This window comes from Toxotes jaculatrix, chromosome 24 (assembly GCF_017976425.1).
Source record: "Toxotes jaculatrix isolate fToxJac2 chromosome 24, fToxJac2.pri, whole genome shotgun sequence".
NCBI classification, from domain to species: domain Eukaryota; kingdom Metazoa; phylum Chordata; class Actinopteri; family Toxotidae; genus Toxotes; species Toxotes jaculatrix.
The window spans coordinates 9305886-9330575 of NC_054417.1; the positions used below are offsets into that span (position 1 = coordinate 9305886).

General features: G+C 43.6%; 3 protein-coding genes across 5 annotated transcripts in view; 2 read left to right on the plus strand and 1 right to left on the minus strand.

Annotated features, from left to right (window-relative positions):
* zranb3 (zinc finger, RAN-binding domain containing 3) overlaps window positions 1–3074 on the plus strand; it is a 70066-nt gene extending 66992 nt beyond the window's left edge. Inside the window, exon 25 of the mRNA XM_041032806.1 lies at window positions 1392–3074. The gene's annotated coding sequence lies outside the window, so the exon portion shown is untranslated. The remainder of the gene's footprint in view (window positions 1–1391) is intronic.
* Window positions 3075–3261: 187 nt separating this feature from the next.
* On the minus strand, window positions 3262–9360 carry LOC121177739 (cyclin-T2-like). Of its 3 annotated transcripts, none has more exons than XM_041032062.1 (9): window positions 9149–9360; window positions 8515–8596; window positions 8298–8426; window positions 7942–8002; window positions 7751–7813; window positions 7469–7514; window positions 5441–5604; window positions 5044–5114; window positions 3262–4951 (listed from the first exon to the last, which is right to left on the minus strand). In XM_041032062.1, the coding sequence occupies exons 1-9, from the start codon at window positions 9304–9306 to the stop codon at window positions 3911–3913; spliced, it is 1815 nt and encodes a 604-aa protein (XP_040887996.1). In that variant the 5' UTR covers window positions 9307–9360; the 3' UTR covers window positions 3262–3910. The 3 variants fall into 3 exon arrangements, with proteins under 3 accessions (XP_040887996.1, XP_040887994.1, XP_040887997.1); XM_041032060.1 differs by having other exon boundaries at window positions 5405–5604; XM_041032063.1 differs by lacking the exons at window positions 3262–4951; window positions 5044–5114; window positions 5441–5604 and having other exon boundaries at window positions 7136–7514.
* A 1234-nt stretch (window positions 9361–10594) lies between these two features.
* On the plus strand, window positions 10595–24262 carry LOC121178128 (transmembrane protein 163-like). The gene is made up of 9 exons (XM_041032654.1): window positions 10595–10696; window positions 11281–11624; window positions 12853–12972; window positions 17689–17732; window positions 17839–17930; window positions 20089–20185; window positions 23541–23652; window positions 23946–24087; window positions 24190–24262. Exons 2-9 carry the CDS (start codon window positions 11438–11440, stop codon window positions 24248–24250), a joined length of 855 nt encoding a protein of 284 aa, XP_040888588.1. The 5' UTR covers window positions 10595–10696; window positions 11281–11437; the 3' UTR covers window positions 24251–24262.
* The last annotated feature ends 428 nt before the right edge of the window (window positions 24263–24690 follow it).

Genomic DNA, 24690 nt, shown 5'->3' on the forward strand with positions numbered 1-24690 from the left:
ATTTCACATCAACTGTGTGTGTGTGTGTGGTTTTTTTTAGCTGTCTCTTTTTAAAGGACAGCTGGTGCTCTGCGGTTCCCACCACAAACATGAATCTCTGGTGTTCAGGCCACAAGAGGATGCATTTGCATCGGGCGGAGAAATAAAACCGGGGTAGTAAAAGGAATAATTACAGAGAGAAACTGTAAAATAATGTCTTGTTTTTCACTGAGAACATCTGGCTAAAGAGAACGATGCAGATCTTTTTTTTTTTTCTTTTTTTTTGGTGAAAAACAGATACCTAAGCACCGGTTGGAAACAAAAAGTAAACCACATCATGAAGACATAGGCTAATTTATGCTCCTGCCAATCATTGGATATAATTGCACTACCATGGCATAATGGCAGCCCAGGCCCAGTCATTTTCCCCCTCCGGCTCTATCTCAGGTACTTAGAGGGGTTTCCATCAGCTCCTGATTTTTCAAGAGAGACCTCTCAGACAGGAATGACAATGGACTTTCAATGGCTTATAATTATGCCACTTTCCTGCACAATTTCCTGGGCATCATTTGCATTAAGACTCATATGGGTATAAGTGCACCACATGCTGCTCTGCAAAGGCCTTTTGATCAACTCCACCGCTGAAATTACCAAGTGCCATGACATTTCCTGGAATGTCTCAGAGCCTCCGCCGTCCAACGGTTATCTGAATCTGTTAATTAGATGGATCAAGTCCAAAGTTTGTGGCACTACGAGCTGACACGTGCGTGACTGTTGTGACCGGGGATCACAGAGCGTACAGGGAAGCACCTTGGATTAATGGCATGAAAAGCTGCGTCCTTTCTTCAAGGTTATTCAACGCTGCGTCTTGTTTGCTGGCTGTTTTTTTTTTTTTTTAATTCCTGTAAAAACAGAGAAAATGATGCTGGGTGTTTGTGTTGTGGATCTGCTCTGCTGGCACTGAAGGCCAATGATAATACTGCCATCTAGTGAACAGGAGGCAGTAGAACAGCTGTGGATCAGAGACACATTATGACATGAAGAGGGATTTGTTCTGTACACTAGAACCTGCAGTTCTGTGGAAACAAAATAAACTAATGACGTGTCCTTTCATAAATTCAATTTGGCATCCATTCATCTGGGATAACATCAGAAAGGAGAATGATTGGAGTGTTAAAATGCCTTTGAATCATCTTTTAAAGTCTGACTTGATCATGCGTTACTTTGCTGCTGAAGCAGTCATAATGATAATAATGGTATTTGTGTCTGTGACCTTTGCCTGTGCATGGCTATATCTGTTTCTGTTCCCCGAGTTGTAATTAGAGCTTGGACAGTGTTTTCCTTTCAGATGGCTCTTAATTCTGGGATTTGTTGCTCACGAAAGCTGCTCTCATCTCTCTTTCTCTCTGCAGATTTTCGAGCAGTAGGCGTCTCCTATTCAGCTTGAGAGGCTGCTGAAAATAAATCATCACCCTCCCACCAGTACGCAAGAATGTCCAGATGGTTGAATTTTCACTGACGTCTTCCTGCTGAATTTCCCCATTGTCTTCCACGCTAAAATTAGAAGGTAATACTTGGTGAAAACGCTGCGTCTGCTCTGAGGGTGCTAGTTAATTATCAGGAACTGGATTTATGTTCCACTCACAAATGAGCCGTCGAGGCTGTATTGTGTGAGAGAGTCCAAAGCTAAACCATGAAAGCCCCTTGAGGTTTGTTGAAGGGACCAAATGGCAGGTTTCACTGTCAAATACAGACTTTCCTGCTCGTCTCTTTAGGAAGAAGAAGAAAAAAACAAAAAAAAAACAACACCCTTAAGGTTTTTCAGCAACTGAGCTGCCAAGCTGAATATTCTGCTCGTTCAGCAGCTCAACGTTCGTTTGCAATCACGCCTTGTTTCTCCCATTAACATTACTAATTCAGCAGCACAGCAACCGAGCTACTAATCACTTCAGTTCTCCATTACAGCTCCTCTATTTATTGGTGATAATGCTGTCAGTTAATGCAATCCTTCCTGTCATTAGTTTATCACAATCGATTAATCAATCGACTGCGTGTCAGCGGACGGACGACAGGACACCATCATGTTTTCCATTTTGATGAGAATTTCCTGTGGCAGCGTTTGACAAATTCAATAGAAATAAATCCAGTGTTACCATCAGCATGATTGGGCAGTTCTTCATTTTTTTGCATGCTGTATGTGTTTTCAAGGCCAAAATTAGGGGCTTTATTTTTTATTGTTTTGCACTCAACAGTAGAACTTGAGTCAAGATGATCCCAAGTGGTTCATGTCAGTTTTATAATGAGATTTGACAGAGGTGAGGACCCTGCACAGGACTATTTGTCATATCATTTCATACCGAATGAAAATGGTCAGAGTAGTTTCTTACTTGAAGGTCCACTTTTCTCCGGGAGCTTTCAATTGCATTTGCAAATTCTGCAGTCTGAGCAAACTCCATCTGCTGTGAGGAAGACTGAGATGTAGCTGAAAGCTCCAGCAGAGCCAAGTGAGTTTCTTTGGCCCAACCGCTCATCCAAAGGTGAAAATCAGTGGATTTTTTTGGGGCAGTTTTTGCTGAAAAACCATCATCAAAAACAGAAAAGAAATTCACTTGTTCTAGTTTCTCAAATGTGGAAATATTTTCTGGCTTTCTTCAGTGACTGTAGACTTAATATCTTAGGATTGTTCCACACGTTCTTTACATTTTATCCACTAAACAGTGAATCAAGCAGATATGAATAATGATAAAGAAAATAGTTGTTAGCTGCAGACCTAAAACTTTTAACCACGTCGTGAAAGAAAACTTTTAAAAGTCATAACACATAGTATTTCAAATGTTTTTCTCTTTGTTCAACATGCCTTTACAGAAGTGATTGCCTTCCCCAACCTAATGTATTCAGAGCAGACACTTAGGAACACAACACCTCTGTGTAAAAATCACTTTTACACCTTTATTTGGGCTCCCAATACACATCAATACAGTCTGCTTTAGATCTCATGATACACTGAATGGAGGAAGGTTTGGACTGATGCAATAAACCAACAGTTTTAAATCTGAACTACAGTCCTATGTACACAATTGTATTTTTGAGATCTTCATTTTCTGATAGTTAATAACATTTATCATACTGAATAGCGATTGACAAGGTACAATCACAAGGCCTTTTTGCAATTTTAGCCGATATATCTTAAATGCACTTTCACAGCAGATGTAACGTAAACTTCATTTGTAGCTCTATAATGAGTCTGCACATTAAGTTCAGGTGCGGCCTTGGAGGTCCCAATAGACAGCAAATAGACAGCAAATGGAGTCGGGCTCCCATTTGTATTTGTTTTTTTGTTGTTGTTGTTTTTTTTTGTAACTATTGATGCAGATCGTGTTTCCTAAGACAGAGACCAAAGCTCTGCCGTCGTCGTCAGCAAACGGACGAGGCGATACGTCTCCACAGATACAGGTAATAAACCCAAACAGAGGAAGATTCGTTCTTTTATCAAAAAAGTTTAAGACCTGAGATTTTTAGTGGAACATAATGTCTTAACATACAAAAAAAAAAAAAAAAAAAAAAAAAACTGTCTGTAAACTGTCACAATGGCTGCGAACACTAGCTATGTCTTCCCTTTTGTGACTGAAAACATGCACGTTAAAATCATAATGTCGGCTCGCGTTAAAATAAGGTTTAAAACTCGATTTTTCCAGCCACATTCTTAAAACTTCTCGTTTTTTTTTTTTTTGTTGCAAGCTAGTAGTACACAGCTCTATGCATATAATTTTACATTTCTGACAGCTTAAAGAGAATCATCAATAATCAGTGTGTAGACACGACTGAGGGCGATGCAGAATTCAGATAACTTAAAACAAATAAATTCATTTTTTAAAATTCTATTAAACATGGGAATACCTTATTCTAGACAACACTGGGGGCTCTCTGAGGGTTACAAGTTCATTCCTTGGGCACTTAGTAAAGAGTCCAGCATGTCGAAAGTGTCTTTGTAGTCGGTGTGTTGGCCGTTGGAGGTCAGCATGCCGTTGGTTCCGTCGTGGCCGTGGTGCTCCATCATCCTCTGGCCACTCTCTGATGAGTAGTGAGATGAGCTCAGGCCTCCTTTGGAGCTCCTGCTGCTCTTGGTCGAGTGGTGGTGGTGGTTGTGGTTGCCGGCGTCAGAGTGGGGCCTCTTCCGAGACGAGCCGGAGGAGCTCCCGTCGTTGCAGTGGCTGCTGGGAGCTCGTAGGGATAGGGAGGTGTTGTCTATTGTCCCTCTACTGTTCCCGCTGAGGGAATATGAGTGTGAGTGTCCATGTTTCGAGTGGCGGTGACTGCTGTGCTCTTTGTGCTTGTCTTTTCCGGGCAGAGTCCCGCCCTGCTCCGAGCCTCCGTGACGCTCGGATGAAACTTTGATTCTCATCTTGAGCTCCTCGCTGGTGGCGGAGCCGTTCTCTGCGAAGGAAGCAGGCAGCCGAGGTTTTTTAGAGCTGGCCTTCTCTCTCCTGCTGTCACCCGACTGGCCGGCCTGCTGTGGCTGAGAGCGTTTCTTGTGGTGGTGCGAGGAGAGAGGTGGAGGAGGCGCGTAGACGTCCGCGCTCGGATCCTCCTTGATGCCGTTCTGCAAGGCCAGCTCCGCCGCGTGTTTCTCTCTGTACTTTTCCAAAGTCAAGACTTTCTGCGGCCGCGAAAAAGCCGCGGCGTTCGCGCCGAGCTGCTGGTGTTTACTGCTAGACCCACCCGCAGATTTGTGTTCGTGTTTGACCAGAGTGAAGTCTGAGTGGGGAGGCTGGGAGAACTGGTCGCTGAGCGGCTGGTAGGAGGCGTAGGGGGTTGCAATGGAGTTCAAGGAGGACAAAGAATCAGAGTCTGATGCGGAGGTGGAGGGGAAGAAGGAGTTGGTGACACCAGGAAGGCTATCTAAGGACGTCCCCTGGAAGGCACTGTCCACTGTCGGGCCCTCTGTCTTTGGCTTCTTAGCTGCTTGAATGGCCTAAAAACAACAGAGAAGCATAGTTTAACATTATTTAGTGACACTGTATGTCCTGTACTGTCCTCTTAACTGTCTCAGTACTTTTAACATACCCGCCAGTTTCGTATCCTCTTCAGCCTGCTGGGCGTCTTCTCCAGGATCTGAAGAAACTCGTGCGTGAGCTCTGAAAACAGTGAGGACGGCATGTGAGTGACCACCGCTCTGTCACCTAAGCTCATTTTAACACATTAATTCCAACACTGGATCACGGCTGGGACTGCTATGCACAGTAGGGGAGACGGGGGGGACAGCTGCTTTGTTTGATGCAGATCCAGTGAAGGGAGCAGCGCATAACTTCATTAGGAGCAAGACAAAGAAAAACGGTCTGTGATGATATTTAATTTGTAGATAACTTCAACAAGATTTCTGATAAACAATACAATTGTTCATGGATGAATTTAAAATTATATTTACGTTCAAGAAGAGGATAAAGAGGACAGAAGCTCGTACCATCCAGCAGCTGTAACGTCACGGTGCGGTCCACGTACTCCCACCAGTGTTTGCCATCTGTGGACACAGGGATCTCCCAGTTGGACCACTTACAGGCCAGGTGGATGCAGACACACGCGACGACCGTGGGCCTGTACTGCAGGCAGAAGGTGGTGAGGTGCAAACTGCAGGAGGAGACAGGAAACACAGGAGAAACATGCAACTGTCAGCTGAACAGGTGTGACTCTAATACACAAATATATGTTATACATGTGAGACAATTTAAAAAAAAAAAAACAGTTTTAACATACAATCAGATTAATAGCAGGAGTTCAAGGCAATGCTGGCAATCAAACCCAGATATAATTACCACATCACATACACACAGCCTTACCTGATAGAACTGGAACATGTAAGAAAACCTATATTTGTTAGGACATGTTCCTAAATGTCTGAATGAGACAGCGCTTTATATAATAATAGACACTACTGATCAAAGGTTTTACATCACAAAACTGATTAAATTTAGTTCAACAAGAAGGTTTTTTAAATGGCAAATTTCAGAAACACTGAGACGTTGAATGATGTGAATTTAAATAACAGCTGGTAAAATGGAGGTGTTCTAAAACTTCTGACCAGTACTGTAGAAATGTTGATTTCTTTAACCTGTACCAGGCCTCGTTAATTTTGATTTTGATATAAAGAGGGGAAATTATAAAACAGTAAAAGCAGTGTTTATCAGTCTCTTAATGGAGAAAATATCCAGGAAGTCTCGACTCAAACAACTAAATAAAATGTATACATTACTTGTTTTGGTGTAAAATTAGTGATGCCACGACATTTGAACTCTATCATCACTGAAACTTCACAGCCGCAAACATGGAAACTCAATGAGAGAGACTGAGAAACACTGATGCTGGTAGCCAAGACAAATGATTAGGCTTTACGTTGTTTTAAGGTTAGTTTCCCCTGCACCCAGAATCCCAAACTACACTGCAAACCGGTTCTCACATACTGGAACCAAAACATGAATGACGAGAGAAGAAGAGCAACATGGTGGTTAAGTCCTCCCTGGGCTAAAAATAACCTAAGACACTGCAGGAAAAAGTTATTATTGGAGATTAAGTGCAATGCTAAAGTCAGATCGTCATCATTGTGTATTAAATGTAAAGACCACCATCAATCTACCAGACTCATATATCAAAATAGCAAACTCTGCAAAACAAGAAACACAAAAACCTCAACAGCACAGTAAACTCAGTGGATCCAAAGTCAGCAACAGCAGTGGGCACCGAATCTCCAAAGACATTCCCCTGTTTCTGTCACCATACAGGTGACTGCCAGCTGGATGGCAGTGGTTTTTGGGTCCTTTAATGCCACTACTGACCGAACAGCAGGAAGCTACATGGGGTGAGGTTCCTCTTTCGTGTCCATTAATGGAGTGAAGCTCTACAGCAATTTGAGGGAATGAATTATGCTAATGATCAAATGTTACGGTGCTCATGAACAAATTTAAGATGAGAATACAAACATGTTTTTGTATGGGGCTCAATGAACCTAACACAGTTATACAAAAGACTTGCTTTTTGGTTTCTACCCCACAGAATACACATTCAGTTTGCAGTATAGTTTGGTGTTTCACTGTTAGCTTTTGGGGTAAAAAAAAAAAATTGCAAAAAAATGAAAATTTTAAAAAGAACTGTAAACTATACTTACCAAAACGCTCTATAAGTTTAAGAATCTTTAGTGGCAATCTATATTCAGGCTACCATTTGAGTTTTTTTTTTTTTAGACATATGCACTCCGTACCAAACAACCTTGAGAGGTAAACAGCACCACTACACTCCACATTGTGCATTCAACCCCTATGTGCCAACACAGAGCCCTTGTACAATACACCGCACACAGCAGCCTGGCTGGTACTTCCCCCACAATGGGGGTTCCCAGGATCCAGGTGCAAACAGGGCGTTGGACACAGGAAGGGGGACCCTGCAGGACAGGAAGCTATAGTGTGCCATTACAGTGCAATAATGGGAACAGGATAATAACCTGTTGGTAGCCATGAAATAGGAAGTCTGTGCCAAATCCTTGCTTGCTGTAAAAGAAGAAGAAAGTTTGCTTTAGAACCGAGTTGATCTTTAAAATAACATTAATTTTTTCCCATTTGCATTTATACAGATTTAAATTAGGCAGTTCATACAGATCAAAAGCTTGGTTCCAAAAAAGGGATCTGCACTAAGAAAAAGTTTTTTTAATATATGACAACTCAAACTTGAGCACAAAAAAAAAGTGATTTAAAGTAAGAAAAGTGGAGAAAAAAAAAGATTATACCTCGCACTAGCTGGGAACACCTCACAACATCTGTGTGTGGATGATCAACTGTTATTTCAAAACCTGCAACGAACACGTTGAAAATGATCAGCCACTGGTCCAAGCACAATGTCGCTCGCAAACTATGGGAAAGGAAAAGTCCCGTTTAATGACCCGCTGTCAGCATACACCTCCCAGTCTGCAGCACTCACCCAGTGTTTGCAGCACTACCGTTTCCAGTGCTACAAGCTCTTGTGCCTGCTGCTGGAATGCCTGGAAAAGATAAAACCAATGGAGAATTTAAAATCTTGCTTCCCAATAAACTGACACAGACACCCGGACTTCTTATCGGCATTACTACAAAATAAAAGCATATAGCAAAGCAAAATAAAAACAAATGTAATATAACAGTTCAGAAAATGATGTTTTCTATAGCATGTATCTTGGCCACAGATGAATTTTAACAACCTAGCATTCATGTAAACCAGATTACCACACATCCAGTCTGAAACAGGAGCAGTACTTTTGTAGAAAAACAACATCTACATCTTTGTTATACTTCACTTACGTTGCTCTTAGTGTCGAGGGCAGGCTCTTGTGGGTTAATGCAGGCATGGGCTATTTTAATAACATGCTCCAGCTTCCTGGGCTGCTCCTCAACTTTAGCTGCCAGGAACAACGTGGTCTGGGAAATGATCTATAAAGAAGAAAAGCTCGGGTCAGTTTTCATAGCTGGTATCACCACCAATAATTATGGTATCAGACAATCCTGCTGTGGTACTTACATTTCTATGGAATTTGGTGAAGGAGTGAATCATATAAAACCTGTGCATATATACTATAGCAGTGTTGATAATTAGTTGAGAGCTGTTGACACAGTTAAGGCATAATACATGGATGACATATAGTAAATATAAGCTGATTGACAGCTAGAGTGTAAAAAGCCTGGTACATTAGCATCGAGCTAGCGTTGAGTGGTCAGCTAGCAAAACGTGTGCCCTGTTAGTTAAAACCAAGCGCAAATCAAATCACTAGCTTCGATTTGTCCAACTATGTAGGAATCGATTTGTAACGTTGTCCTGAGTTTGAACAGCATAAACAACCAGAATCACCGATCTTTAATCAGTGGTATCTTAAGACATAACGGTAACAATAGGATCTGCAGGAGACAAAACAATAGCTAAGCTAGCATGCAGGCCTCTGCACCTCTAGCAGGCTATACGCATAATGCTAACAGAGATCCGTTGTCCCTCTTGTCACAGAGGACTATGTACGTGATATCCATAGATTTTAAGTGTGATCAAAGAGTTTAAATATGAACTGCAACAAGCTTTGCGATTACGAGCCTTCTATCGGCTAATGCTAACTCGGGCTAAACCGTCTGTCGGCCAACTAGCCTTCGCGTTTCAGAAAGGATACACGTTGAGTCTCTGGCCTATATCTTGGATTAAGTTGGCGGCCTGCTGGCGGTAAGAGAGCTCCCTGTCAGCCTCTATTCCGCAGCGTCGAGACGGTGTGTTTTCGAGCTGCTCCCGGGTGAAGAGCCATTTCGTAGAGGGTCCCCGGTGCACCGCCATTACGCTCCCACAGCCAAGCCCGACGGTGTTAGCATCGGGAGGGAGTGGGGCGACGGGGGCACCGGAAGGACGAAATGAGCAGCCGAGGCCGATTCAAAAACCGGTGATCCATTTTCTGAGCAGCGCCTCCAGCGGTCGGTGGTGCACATAGGCACATCTATATAAATCAAAGTGGTGCAAACAGCCATCTTGTCGGAAACATTTTCTCCACTACAAAATACATCCGTTCACATCTATTAGGTCCGTGTATTTAGCCAGCAGCCACTGATAACCCGTCTGTTCCTTTACTAGTTCATGTGTCAAAGAAAATAAAGCAGTTGGGGTTGAAATGTCCGGATTAACCACTAGAGGTCAGGCTTGTACTTTGGACCAGTTATGATCATCATTACTGCGCAGCCCTGAGGAGCACTCATGAGAAGTTATGTATTTGAGACCTTGTCATTTTGATTTTAATCCTGGACATTACAGGCTACAGGCCTACATTCACTCTTCTCTTTGTTTGCGTAGCCAAGTCAACAGAATATAAATCATTTAAAAATGATTTATTTTATAATGATAAAATTTTCATAATTAAATAATAGTAAGAGAGCTAACATTGTTGTGGAGCATTTACATAAACACCACCAAGCAGCACGGTGCACCAATTAACAAAGAGTTAAGACTACATTTAGGACACATTCAGCATTTAAGCCAACTTAAAAAAATAAATAAATAAAAACTTTTACCCTGATTGCTTTCAAATTGATGTAGCTTCTTAAAACAACAGCATGTTCAATGAAACACCACATAATGGACCCTCCCTACATTACTACGTGTCTTAAAAAAATTTAAATTAATCTAAAGTAAACATGTTCGTCTACATGCTTATCAAGTAGTCTTGCCCTGTATCTTAGCAACCCGAATGACATTACTTTTCCCAGTGTAGTGTAATAATTAGCCCAATCAAAAACGTAATCAGAGGCACTCTTGAATTGTGAGATTTGAATTCTCACGCCATCCATCGTCAGTGATTTGGCCTCAGAGGAGGAAATAACTGTTTATCTGACGGAACAGAAGTAAAGCCGTAGATGACAACTGTGTTTTCTTTTTCTGAGCGGTGTACGTGACAGGTGAGTAACGGGTCCCGTCTGTCTGCACGTCCTCCGGCGCGCTCAATCCACATGGGACAGGTGTTTTTTCCCTGCTGCCGCTGCGCCGCGCGCGCGCTCCGCATCTTTGTCCGTCTCTCTCGCACGTGCGGAGGTCTCCTGAGCTAATTAGAGACCAGGTGTGTTGTTTTCACGACAGCGCGAAAAGGAGCCGCTTGTAAAATTGGTTTTTCCTCTTGCTTGTCCAGTCTTTGCGCAACATCTTCTGTCAGGTTTGTGAGCACGAAGACATAAAATTTCCGGTAAGTGCCTTCAAAGTAAATAGCCAGTTTCTTCCATGAGAGCGACACAAATTTTCACTTGAAATTGTTTTTCAGAGGTGCAATAAATATTCAAGTCCTTTACTTCGAAGCAAACCCGCTAGGGGGCTACATTTAGCCTGCTTAATTACAAATGAACTGAAGCATCAACAATTTATAAACAGCAAAATTATATAGACAGAGAGAAAATAACACATTCTTCCTCTCATTAAAGAACAGTAAATCATACCTTTGCTCAGCTCAATAGGCTACATGTAGTGGTACAGCTTTAAGTGGTGTGGTATGACCATCAGGCTATAGCTTATCGTGGTTAATGATAAACACATTTTTTATTTGTCTGCTGACACTTTAATGTGTTTGCAGCATTTTAATGATTTCAGACCTCCAAATAGAGCTAATTTTAACAGCCTTATATTCTATGAGGTAGTTTATTTAATAATGCACCGAATTTTATATGTTAATTATGTGTTCTGAACAAGGAATTTAAATTTAACTGTTTTTTCAGCTGACGGACGTTTGTTTTGATGTCCACATCTTCTCATTTCCGGTATCATTTCGCTTCACAGTGTGTAATTTGGCGCAACTGGACCTGCAGCCCGGCAAGGAGTCTCCCTCCCTCCATCCCTCTCCGTCTCTGGGTCTCTCCCCAGCTGAAAGCCTGCACTTCTCGCCCAGGTGTGACATTCTTGGAGTGCCTCACTGGAACCGCAACCTGCCGAGAAGATGACGGACTCCACACCGCCAGACCCCACCGCCGTCCCGCACTCGGCTGTAGTTGTGGACCCCGCGGCGGTGAACGGGCAGTGTGAGCAGGCGGACTCCCAGCAGCAGCAGCCCAGCACAGAAAGTCAGGGAGAGGGTTTCAAGATGGACCAGGAGATGAAGATAACAGACAGCATAGATGACCGAGGTAGGCGGTGTGCAATAGGTTCAAAGTTTAGGATTTAGCAGATGCCCTGTGGCCGGGGCGCACACTGTGCGTAACGCCACGGAGAAAATACATTATTTTACTGTACATGCAGAGGAAATCTGTTTACACTTGTGTCCATTCAACTATACTGCAAAATGTTGCTCTTCTGTTTCTTATAATTAACCTCCAAAGGTTCCAAACTGAGAGGTGATATAACTGATGACTGACACCTTAATGTGATGGTCAGTAAACTAAATTATTGACAGGGTTGGTTAGAAATGGACTACAGAGTCTGCATACCTGCACTCTGGTCGACATATGCTGTCTGAAACGTTGTGCTGTGATTACAGATTTGGTGAATAAATTAGTGGATTGCCTTTCGGGAAAAAAAGAGTGAAAGCCACGGGCAACCATTTAAACAGCGGCAGGTGTTCCACATCCCAAATATGGCACAGACGGGTTTGTGTTCATGTTTCAGACTTGTCAGAACAATCTGTTCCTACAACACAACAAACCAGGAACTCTGACCAAACTAAAAACGGCTGTTCACCAGAAACACTGCAGCATGCTTTGAGAAATGTAAAATATCAGCAGTATAGACAGATAAATTCTTATAGGAAAGACACAATGTGGTCATTCAAACCAACTGTACCCAATTTAATGCATGTCTGTGTGCAAACAAGCCTTATACTGCAAAAGTTAATAACTTTAATCAAAGCAGTGGCTCATAGTGATGAACCCAAAGAGAATTATCTGACTCAGCAGGTCCCCTCAGCTCTGTGAGGCTTTATTGCTCTCATCAATCTTATTTCCAGACACAACAGCCAGCTGTTTTTTTTTTGTTTTTGTTGTTTTTTTTTTTGGTACACTACCATAACCAGCACCAGACAGCAGACACACAAAGTTAGCAAATAGCAGGTGAAAGCAATTGAGCTTTTAGCCGCTGAAGAGACATTTCAGCAAATGTCATTGTTTAACAAGGAAGATATATGGATTATCACTCATTATTACTGGTACTTATCAGTAAATAACAGTTCACTGCTCATGGTACTATAGTTCTATTAGCACTAGTAATCACCCCCCTCTCCATGTGTAATGCTACAGCAAATCAAAAGGCAGGTAACACACAATCATATTGAAAACCAAGTTAAGTTTCCCCATCTGTTCTACTCTCTGTGAGTCTCATCTACACACTGAGGGTCACCGTGTCCTGTGTTGTTGTCTGCAGGTCTTCTGGAGAGCAGCATGCGTCTGAAGCCTCATGAAGCTCAGAGCTACCGCAAGAAAGCTCTGTGGGTGTCCTGGGTGTCCATTGTGGTCACCATTGTCCTGGCCATCGCTGCTTTCAGTGAGTACCACCTCTAGGTGTCTCCTTTGATGAATCTCAAGGAAGTGTTGCTTTTTATATTTCTGGCGTGTGTTCAGGAAATAAAGACATCTGCCAAATCCAAATCCAAGGAGATACTGGTGCCTGCTGCCTGGTCCTTCAGCTGAAGGACAGGTTTGTTAATTACTGTGACACCCTGTTGATCAATGTGAGACCCAAAAGCCTGATTAAACAGTCATACTGAAAATGAAAGACAACGTGAAGGACAAGCAGCTGACTGAATAACACAACCCTGACAGTCCATGTCTCACGCTAAGACCCTGTTTCATTCCCTCTTAAACCTTTAGCCTCCAACTGCTTCCACTGCAAATGACAAATTCTCTCAATTAGGAAAACGAGATGGAACATTTTTGTGTCGAGAGTGAAGTCAACCTTGAATCCTGCTGCAGTTACTGAAGTTTTTTCTTTTATTTTTTTAGTGGCAGAACAAGCTGGAGGATCTGTCTTTGTTAGAAGTGTTTTGGTTTTTCTTTTCATCAAACCTCTGCGTGTCAAGGTTAACCCCCCCCCACCCCCCCAATATGGATACGATGACTCATTCAAGGTTTTTAGATTTAGAAGAGGAGGGAAATTAATTACTTTACCTTACTTCTTTTTCATTTCTCTGCATGTCACATGTCGCTCTCATTGAGTCTAATCTGGGATAAAATGGAGGTATTTTGTTTGTCTCAGTGAGAAGTGGTGCTTGAAATTCTGATTTTTGTGAAATACTTTATCGAAATATCAAATACTTAGCGAGTCTCAGAAATCACTACCCATCACCTACTGCAATATTCAACTAATGCTCCTTCTTCTCCCACTGCAGTAAATGCAGATTAGTACTTGACAGATACACAAGTAAAGAGGACACGCTTTGCTGCAGTGTGGTTGATCACCTCAACATTGGTTTGCAGATGTGCAGAGATATGAGAGTTTCCTGCACGGCTGAGGACTAGACAGCAAGTCCGATAGCAAGTTATTCTTATTCATGACTTTGTTTTTTTAAATGTTTTGCAGTATAAATTCTCATATTAACTCTTGTAGCATATATTGGGGTCTTGTTTGAGGTCAGAATTTGTGAAGTGACCCAGCAGGTGGTTTGAGTGAAGAAGCTGAAGATGGTGACATATTGTTTTGGAAATCAAACCTCTCCCTGAGTTCAGTCCATGTTGTTTCAAACATGTAACCCACCTCCTGCTCTGATAAGGAAATGCTGGTAGAGCAACAGGACATGACAGGCCTGTCTTACGACTTCCTCCCCTGTCGCGCGTGTGTGTGCGTGCGTGCGTCTAGAGTAACTTGAGTTATGTGTTACATACATTTCAGAGTGAAAGAGGTTTATTCATTTCAAATAAGAGAATCCAGTCCCACACAGCTGTGGTGCAGATGCTTTGCATTGTGGTGAAAAAACATTGTAAGCAACGTCTCGTCTGCTTTAATATGGTCAAATATATAAAATAAAAATTGTATAACTGATTGGATTTTATCTTTTAAAACAATGAGGTATCATTTTATCATTTCGGAGCTGAAGACTTACATTACTGCAGCTGATATTCAGATCTAAGCAGTTTCATTATCCCAGTTTACAGCAGCATAAATTAGATTCGGTACGATCTTATTATTGCAGCGCAGAGTCTTTCTCTCTTTGCTCTTCCTGTTTGATTGACACTGTTGTGAAAATGAACATTTATTAGCAAACAATCCACTGCACCAGTTGCGTGATCGCTCATTAAACTCTTGTTAAACCTTCTATAAAACTGTCACCGGCTCTTTGCAAAACAAGCTAAGGTGTGTTGAATGTAAAGTACGTCCTTGGCTCTGAGTCCCATTGTAAACAGGAACATTTTAAAGTGCAAAGCTGTTATTAAGCAGCTCATGATCTCTTCACATTATACACTCCTCCATGTTTGTTAGCTCTGTACTTAGATAGTCCCAGTCTGTTTTTATATGGAGCTTCATGCATAAGTTAAACATCAGCCCTCCTGTAGAACTGTCCATCATTAATGACCTGAGTTATAAAGAGATCATGAATAAGAAGTGCTGTATTTTAAATACTGTACCAGCAGCGTCATTCAGACCAGCAGGTCATGGATTATTGAACTGACAAGCTGATATCAGCATCAGCATAAATGGACATTTGAAACCTTTCATAAAGTAAAAGCTAAACTAAAGTACATTGGAAAAACTCTGATTAACTTTGAGAAGTTTACTATGAACATACCACATACCAAGAAAGTTTTTTTTTCTTGTTAACTTCCTGGAAGGACGCCAATTCAAAAAGTCTGCTTTTGAAAACCACAGTTGCACCCTGGGGATTTTTCGGAGCACAGGGACGGCTCGATGAGGTTGAATTATCGGGACACAAAATAAGCCCGACCGAACGGCAGAGAAGGGGCCTCCCGGCGTTGGCTTTATTCGGTGGCCGGCTGTCGTGGATGCAGAGCCCTGCAGGGCGTCAGACCAGTCATCGCCACCTGCTGCTGCTCCCTGTCAGCTCTACATGATGGCAGACTCACAGCCGCTGGGTGTAGAACATTAGCATTATTCAAATGTGGCAAAGACCTGCTTTGACTTAAGCATATGTGTTTGTGTGTATGCATGTTATTATGGGCAGGCAGGTTCAGCTTTAAGTTCCTCATACAGATGACACCTGTTCAGGTGAAGCTGAAGCTGAAGCTGAAGCTAGCTGGAGTCTGCCCCAGAATAAAATTAGCGGAGCAGAACTGAGTTGAATGAATGAATGAAAATGCAATCGAGGCCCCTCGCTGCAGCTTTAATAACGAGTCACAACAGCACAGAGAGAGAGAGAGAGAGAGAGAGAGAGAGAGACAAACGCCAGAAGTCCACCAAGTGGAAAACAACCTTGAGAGCAAAGTGTTTCACTGATATGCACAATGCAGCTCCAGAACTCGAGCTGTGCTTTATCTTCTGTTCTCCTGCTTCTCTTGTGAGATGTGACAGGCAGGGAGGAGGAGGGGGGAGACAGGGAGATGAGAGATCTCAGCTTTGTGTGTGTGTGTGATAGCCTGATGCGTTGCTGGAGCTCCGTCCCTGCTGACACCCACCCAGCTTTCCTGGGAGCCAATTAGCCATCGCCAGGCTCAGCTTTGACGGCCGTGGAGCCACAGCAGATTCAGTTATACACGATTTCTTCTTTTTGCGCCTAATGAAGGAGCTAGGATGAGAGAAAGGGAGGAAAGGGGGGAGGGAGGGGGGGGGGGGGGGGGGGGCATATATACATTTCTGGATGACATTAAGAGGCAGGTCTGTGGGGGTTCAATCTGAAAAGTTGGAAAATTCACATGAGTGCACATGCTCACCTCGGTTCATGTGTCGAAGTCCTTCACATGCAAACAAAAGACGGACGCCTCATGTCAACTGCTGCTTTTATCTTCTTATGTCAACTCTGGCAGATGCGTGACACTTTGGTCTCTCCACAGTCCCTCCCTCTTTATTTACTTTCATTTGAACAGCTGTCAACTTCTGTTTGCTGTACCGTGTGTGTCTGTGTGTGTGTGTGTGTTCCCACACGGAGAGCTCAGGCACGCATCCACCCTGGATGTTTAAGGAACAGGTCAGCCAGGCAGAACATGGTGTGATCTGTTTTCATGCGACAAACAGTTCACGCTGTGTGATGACAGGTAAAATACACAAGTTAAACTGTTTTAAGGGTAATTTTGATTGTTCAGTTGTCGACGATGTTTCCATGCTGCATCTCTGCAGATCTCTGGTATCACACTAATTTGTATTCAAGGCTTGTTCATCGATGCTGAAGTATTTGCCAGAGAATGTGAAGGCAGCACGGGTTTCTGTTTTCATTTCGGTCAGTGCGATGGCAGAGGATGGATGATTGTGCCTTCAGCTCAGAGAGAGCAGCTGAATGGAGATGAAACAACAAAGGGAGGAAAAGAGAGGGTGTAGATGAGGGGAGTTTGGGGGTGACTGGAGGAGGAGGAGAGAAAAGAGGGAGGGGGGGTACAAGAAGGAAAAGAGAGGAATGAGTTTTCTGCAGCAGAAAGAAAATGAGCAGCTGAAGGGGAAGCACAGGGAAAGATACCACACGATGCTGTGTTTCTGCATGCAGGGCTGAGGCGAGCTGCTGGCCCCCAGTGAGTCTAGCTAAAAATAAACCTGGGAGGAGAGGAGAGGATTCCTCCCCTCTATCTGTCTGCATCTTTCTCTCCTTTGTCTCTTCCTCCATCTCTCTGCTCGTTGCAGGTGTGTGTGGATAATTATACACAATGTTTTCAACACATCTGCAGCTCTTTGATTGGCTGGGATTTCTTCACAGATGAATTGTAAAAAAAAAAACAGGAAGATCTGGACATAAATGCTAATCATCTGTCACTGTAGTTAAACAGGAGAGAGAACGTATGTGTTCAACAGAGAAGCAATAAGCATTACAGAGGGAAACTTAACATAAATGCATGTAAAGCAGCATACAGAATAAACTCCCAGAGGCTAAGCACACAGTTACTGGAAAGTGTTTGAATATATTTCATGTACAATGCAGATTCATATCAGGCAATCCATAAACAGGTGCTGATTTCAGACTGATGGATGGATAAAGAGCACTTGTTTATTAAATTCTTTTGTGGATGTGTTATAAATAAGCAGCTGTTTGATCAAACATGTCGCGTCTGTTACTTGTTGATATAAAATCACGTCTCATTGTCTTTCTCTCTCTTCTCTTTCCAGCTGTTTCCATCATGCGCCACAGCGCTTCAGCTTTTGGATTCGCTGTAAGTCAACTGCAAAGCCTCCGCTTCACTAAAGCTGTGGTGGATAACACGGCGTGCTGCTCCTGAACAGAGTGTTAAATGTCTCCTTTTTGGTTTCCCTCTGTAGTTTGATGCCACGCTGGATGTGTTGTCCTCCGTCATTGTGTTGTGGCGGTACAGCAACGCCGCAGCTGTTCACTCTGCACACCGCGAGTACATGTAAGTTTATGCTTTAAAATCAAGATCAAGATGTGTGTGTGTGTCAGGTCAGATGGACTTTTCAAAGCCTGTAGGACGGTCAGGGTTCTGGCTGCAGGCCACTGAAAGCCAGGAGTGTCACCCACTCGTCTGTCACTTTATCTCTGCTCAGCTGGATGAAGATGAAGAAGATAAAAAGCAAATGATCTGAAATCACTTAAACAACAGAAACTTGTTGATTGAAAAAACCTAAAAATAAAAACCGACTGAAGTTCCACCAAACAAAAGCATCTGTTACCGAATGAATCAGATGAATGAAAATTCTCGCTGTATTTTCCCCTGACTGTCCGAGCATCTGGTGGATTCATAAATCTGTCAGTGCCAAACACACACACACACACACACACACACACACACACACACACACACACAGCACACACACCCACATTCAAGAGCGGAGACGTGTCGTGGTCTCAGAGGAATGACTGCTAATTGCTGTAGAGACGACAGATGAGATCACGTCCTCTGGAGCTGAGACAGTAACACAGACTTTAATTCAAGAGTCAGTTCAAATATCTGACAAACAATAAAATTCCAGTTAGCAGCACATTTTCTTAATCTGAAGAAAAAAATGTTTTGATAGAAGTGACATATATCTGAGTGTTAAAGATTTACACTAGTCCACTTTAAAGCTGCCTTTATTATGTCACTTCAGCAGCTAAATTGGAGAATTTGTACCAAGTTCAGGAAGCTGCTCAGCCAGTAATTGGCCTCACCGAGAGGCCAGGCTTCCTCCTACATCACACACACACACACACACACACACACACACACACACACACACACACACACACACACACACACACACACTCTGTGCACTCACAACTCTGAGCACTCGGATATATTCATGCATAAATGTCCTGAAAACTTAGAATCACCTACAAGCAACTAAAACACCCACACATGTGGATGCACAAGTTTACAGGCACTGAAAAACACTTGTACTGCACACAGACACACACACACACACAGACAGACACACACACACCATAACTGTGCCTCTGTTTTTCTTCCAGCAGTGTGTTTGTTAACAGTCGGCTGCTTCATCAGACTGAGTGAGAAAAGTACTGATTCATAACCAGAGAATCAATATTATTATGATTTTTAAAAAAATCATCTGTCTGTGTTTGACAGAGGAGATTTGGCTGAATAGTGATGCCCAGGTACTGACTGGTTGCCAAGGTAACAAGCTCAAGATGTCACAACCAGATGAATTAGGCAGTTTGGTCCCTCCGTGAAGACGTGGAGCTTTTCGAAACAAAAACACCTTCATACACGCGATGGTGGCAGAGTTAGAACGAGATGCTGCTGTGCTGTAATTGATATTAAAAAGTAAACTCATCCTCCTGTGACATTATGGATTAGTTGAAACAGAATATATATGTATTTTGCTGGAAACCTTCAGTGGTCTGACTACAGTTCGGTTGTTGTTGTTGTGGAGAAAACAGCAGCGCAGAGATATGGTGTCATTTTTACCTCCGTAGTGTGCAAGAAACAACGGGGGGGCCTGTTAGTGGGGATAGAGCGCTCTCATGGTGTGTGTGTGTGTGTGCGTCCGAACTTCCCAGAGTGATGCTGCGCGTTGCCTTGGTTACCTCATCTGGTCAAAACCCAGGACGCCAAGTGTGGCTCCAGAGCAGCCTTTACACTGGAACACACACACACACTGGTAGCCATGCATGACGAGGGCATACGCTCCAATTGTTCAAAAATCACTGACCAGTTAAAGGAATAAAAAAGTTCTATGATTTTTTTAAAACACTGATTTTTTTCACTGAGTTTGGTTGCTGTCTAGTCAACATTTGTGCCGTGGTTTGGGTTGTGCAGGAGGAATTTGTTCTCTTGACCTCTTGAACTATATTCCTACAACCCCGGCTCCAGCCCTGCAGGTAGCAGCTGCGTGCTACTTTCTCCACTTTCATTATCGACCTGTGTTTTCAGTGTCAGGAGCAGACTGCTGCATCAGGATCTGTTCACTGCCAAAACATCTGAAGAATAAAGAACTAAAACTCAAAGAAGAAACTTGTCTTAAAGGGATGGTTTTCATTTTTTTCCTGTCTGGCTCTGGAGTTATTGACGTTCTCTCACCGCGGTCTTCTTCGTTTCTTTTCCTCCGCAGAGCCTGCGTCATCCTAGGTGTGATTTTCATCCTGTCCTCCTTGTGCATTCTGGGTAAGGCCATCCACGACCTGGCCACCAAGCTGCTGCCTGAAGTGGTAAGAACCCATCGACAAAACCCTCATTCATACACAGATGCTGTCACAGAGCACATGTGAGTTTATATGTACTTATATATGATATGTACACAACAAAGCATTAGATAAGACTAGATTATGCCAGAGTTTATTATCCCATGTTATTCTCCTGCCTGACGGATCGTACAGTATGTGACAGTGAGCAGAAAACGGCTCTGACTGTGGTGCAGGGGTCAGAATTTGACTCAAATTGGAGATGGAAGAGAGCTTTGGATTAAAGCGTCCACCATATGGGACAGATTATGTTATCCATTTAACTCTCAGGGGGGAAAAAAACCCTAAACACATTAATATTAACATACTGTAGTGCACTGACAGCTGTATTACTATCAGGTTTGTCCATCTCACTGGACTCAGGCTGCAGAATTTAAGCCAAATATTTGGTGTATAATCTGATTTTTCAGTGGAATATGTGGCTGTTTTTAAAGCTTGGCCAGATAGTAAAGACCATTTTGTCCAGCCAGAACTCATCTGCTCGCCTGTAATACCACCAGTCTGCCAGAGACCAGGATTTCACTTAGAACCCCCCCAAAAAAAAACAGCCCTGCTGATTTTGTGCCTGGATCGAAAAATATCTCGCCAAAATCCAAGCGTACTTCTTAGCATCCAAGACAAACAACACGCAGACAGCTATTGCTTTTTTTTCTTTTCTCATGGATTTGGACAAAGCTGCAGATGGCTGATTCTGTCCCCCGTCCTGCCATTTCGAACTGGCGGTGGATCTGATAGTAAGACGACATAGTTAATGCTGTGGCCCATCACATGGTGCTGGTCACCGGAGGGGTTGGTGGTTCAGCCTCCCCGGCAATAAGGAGAAAGAGAGGGCTGCTAGTCCTCAGCTCTCAGCTCAGTGCTGCTGCTGCTGCTGCTGAGCAGATGGAAGGTTTGGACTCTGGCACTTTGTCTCCAGGCAAAAAAAACCAATCTAACATCAAGACTAGATGAGTTGGTTTTAATTTAATCTTATGTTGAGGCTGCAGAGGGGATCAGTGGGGGATCTTGTCAGACTTGCAGTTGGGAAATTAGTTTTTTTTTAAAGCTGTATATGTTTATGTACTGTACACATGACTGTCACAGTAACTCTCATGTTCTTCTGCTGGATGCTGTGGGGTCATGCATGTCAGGCAGAGTTTAACACAAAGAGGATAAGTCAGGCTGTGGAGCTATATCTTTGCTCTGCACTAATCAATATTTATAAGATTCATCCTACAAATCCTCCTCATTGTTATTTATCAAGATATTTTTATCGGGTTTAATTGAAAGTAACCAAACAAGCTCCACATGTTGCTAAATCCTGATGTTGCTGTTGCTGCTGCTGGATGAAGAATGTCACAAATCTCAGGTGTGAAGACTCAGGAGCTTTCGCACTTCCTGAAATAGCTTTATCACCCTGTTGCCGGGCAATACTCATCTCCGTAGAAACACTGTGGAGGATCTGAACGTAACGAGGATGATAATGGTTAAATGTGGGAACATTATGCTTTGGTTGGCTAAATTACTTCAGAGATATTGCTGCTGCTCGGGCTTTTCACTGCCTCGTTCAAACTTCGCCCCGTGATCCTGTTTACATTTCTGATTACGATCTCTGATTGTATTACTGCAAAAGAAAGACTTCACAGGAGGCTGCTGCACACACACACGCACACACACACAGTTAAGGCTGGATTTGAGGATTGGCACATAGATAACCTGAACTCATCAACATAGCTGGATGCACTTTAATCATATTTTTCATATTCCTGTCTCAGCTGCAGAACCAAAGTATACCATGACGAGGAAATGCACATTTCGAGGGTTTCACTGAGCCTTTGTAACTCACTCAGGCTCAGAATTCAATTCGTTTTTAGATCCCTTATTGATTTATTGGACCGACTGTGTTTTCCATCCATTCATCTGTGGCTGCAGTGAGGCACAGAGACAGACAGCGAGCACCAAAGCATAAACAAAGGCAGAATGTGGGAGCACCCAGGCAGACAGATTGTGTTTTTCTGAGTCGACCTGCTCCTCTTCTGTCACACACTCGGGTTATACCAGACTGGTTTCTGGTGCATCATCGTTGGAGATATATATATATATATATAGCCTGTGCCGATGTTGGAAATAAGGTTTGTTTTCACCGCCTCGCTCTCTTCCTCCTTGCTATGAAATGTTAATGAGGTAAGCAGCTGCTTAGGTATGCAGGGGTGAGACAGAGAGGGGAGTGGAGGAGGGAACATGTGGAGGAGGATGTTTGGTTTTTGACACCTGACTGTTCCTGCTCTGCTAATCCCCTGGGCCCAATTAATGTCAGTTAGCTTCCAAAAGGAAGCTTTAGCATTCCCACAGGCAGTTTCCTCACCGGTCTGTGAGAACTTTGTGACTCCCAGCAGGAGTTTTCATGCTGTGACCCCTGGGCTTATATGTTTTTAGCAGAGCCAGGCTTGCAGTTTCCCCCTGCTTCCACTCTTTATGCTAACCTAACTGCAGCATTATGTTCTGAGTACAAGCATAGGCATGATATCGATCTTCTCATCCAACTCTCAGCAGGAACAACTGGATTTCCTGAAATGTCTCCTCCTTTAAGAGTTCGTCCTGAACATTCAGACCTACATACGATTCCATGAAAAACCTCCTTCCTCTCTGTCCCAGTCTGGTTTCTTGTAGGTGATAAACTCGTTGTAGATGAGTTCACCTGACGTCTCCACCTCTGGAAAGCACAACAGTTAGTGCTGCTTTCATATTCTGCTCAGGGGTCGAGCTGTTAAATGTAAATGTCAAGTGCTGTGTTCACATTCTGGGCAGGGTCTGTTTGTCATGAGCTCTGTCTCTCCTACTCTCTCTCTCTTGCAAAGACAAAGACATTTAGTTGGTCTGTGCGTCAGATGAAACGTGCACCAGCCAGTTTGATTACTGAGTATTACCATGAAACATGATGCACTGCAAACCAACACATACCTACATCAGCTGCTTCACTGCAGAGTCACAGTACTGACTCAGGTCTATGCAGCACGCTGAGGTTTTCTCTCCGTCTCCGCTTTGATGTCTGTGAGTTCGCCAAATTAGCTTTTCATGGCTCCAAGGCCATAGTGCAATATTAATGCTGCCGCAGAGGCACTGAGTGCTCTGCAGCTCCCTTTCTCGTCTCTCGTCCTTCCCTGCTCCTCCTCCATCCATCCTTTGTGTGCATTTACATCTGAGGCGTGGTCTTGTCTGTTCTTCACTGCGTATGTATTTGACTGATGTTCAGTTGTAACATCTTCAGGGCAGCCTGAATGTAGCCTGAGAGGCAAAACTCAGGTAACTATGACTCTCACTGTCTCTTCTCGTCCCCCCTCAGGACGACTTCCTTTTCAGCGTGTCCATTGTCAGCGGCTTGGTGTGCATCATCCTGGCTGTGATCAAGTTCATGCTTGGGAAAGTGCTCACGAGCCGAGCCCTGATCACAGATGGTAGGTGGACTGTCTCACACGTCTGTCCCGTTCAGGCACACGCTGACATTCCTACCTGACAGATCCCAGACGTCACAGTGCGACTCAAACGGGGTCGCGGTCAGGCACTTCAGGAATCTGTCAGACCCTTTGTCTGTCAATATCACATGTCCTCTGGACTCTTAGCGGGAGTCCGAGGGAAGCCTGCACGCAACGAGGGCTGAATTCCATCACTGAGCCTTCAAACCCCTCGTCAGCTGACCCTGGACGAGATCCTCTTGAAGATTACATCAGCTGTTTTTTTCTTTTTCCAGGGTTTAACTCACTGGTCGGGGGAGTCATGGGCTTCTCCATCCTCATCAGTGCTGAAGTGTTCAAGCATGAACCCAAGGTGTGGTACCTGGACGGGACAATAGGTGTCCTCATAGGTCTTATCATCCTTGGCTATGGAGTCAAGTAAGTTCCGAGTGGAGGTCATCAGTCAGATCAGATTTTTTTTTTCAAGCAGAGACTAAAATGAATTTGTCTCTGCTTCCTCTTGTTCGTGTCCTCCTGCAGGCTGCTGCTGGACATGGTCCCACGGATCCGACAAACTAGGAACTACGAGCGCTTCGAGTGACGCAAGAGGAGGGTTCAGGAGGGGGGGGGGGGGGGGGGGGGGCGGGTGGTGGTGGTGGGGGGGGGGGGGGGGGGGGGGGTGCTGACTGACCTGACTGACTGAGGGGAGTGGGATGGGGGATTACAGTCCCCACTGTCCCTCCACAGACAATCACATTCAGTCCTCATGGTGCCAGTGGAGGCTTCAGTGACCTGAGGATCTGGACGGATGGTGACAGAGTGGGCGGATTAAACAACTCTTGGCACCTTTTAAGTGTTTTACAATTAGCTGTACATATAATATGTGTATCTGTCCTTTACCGGTGAACGGGGCAGTCTGTTCTTTCATGCCTCCGTGTTAAAACCTGAGGGTAAAATAGATCTGAGCTGTGGAGAGAGAAGTTAAACCGAGAAAGAAACCATCAAACTGGACGGAGATGAGCTTGAGACTGTAGTGGACTG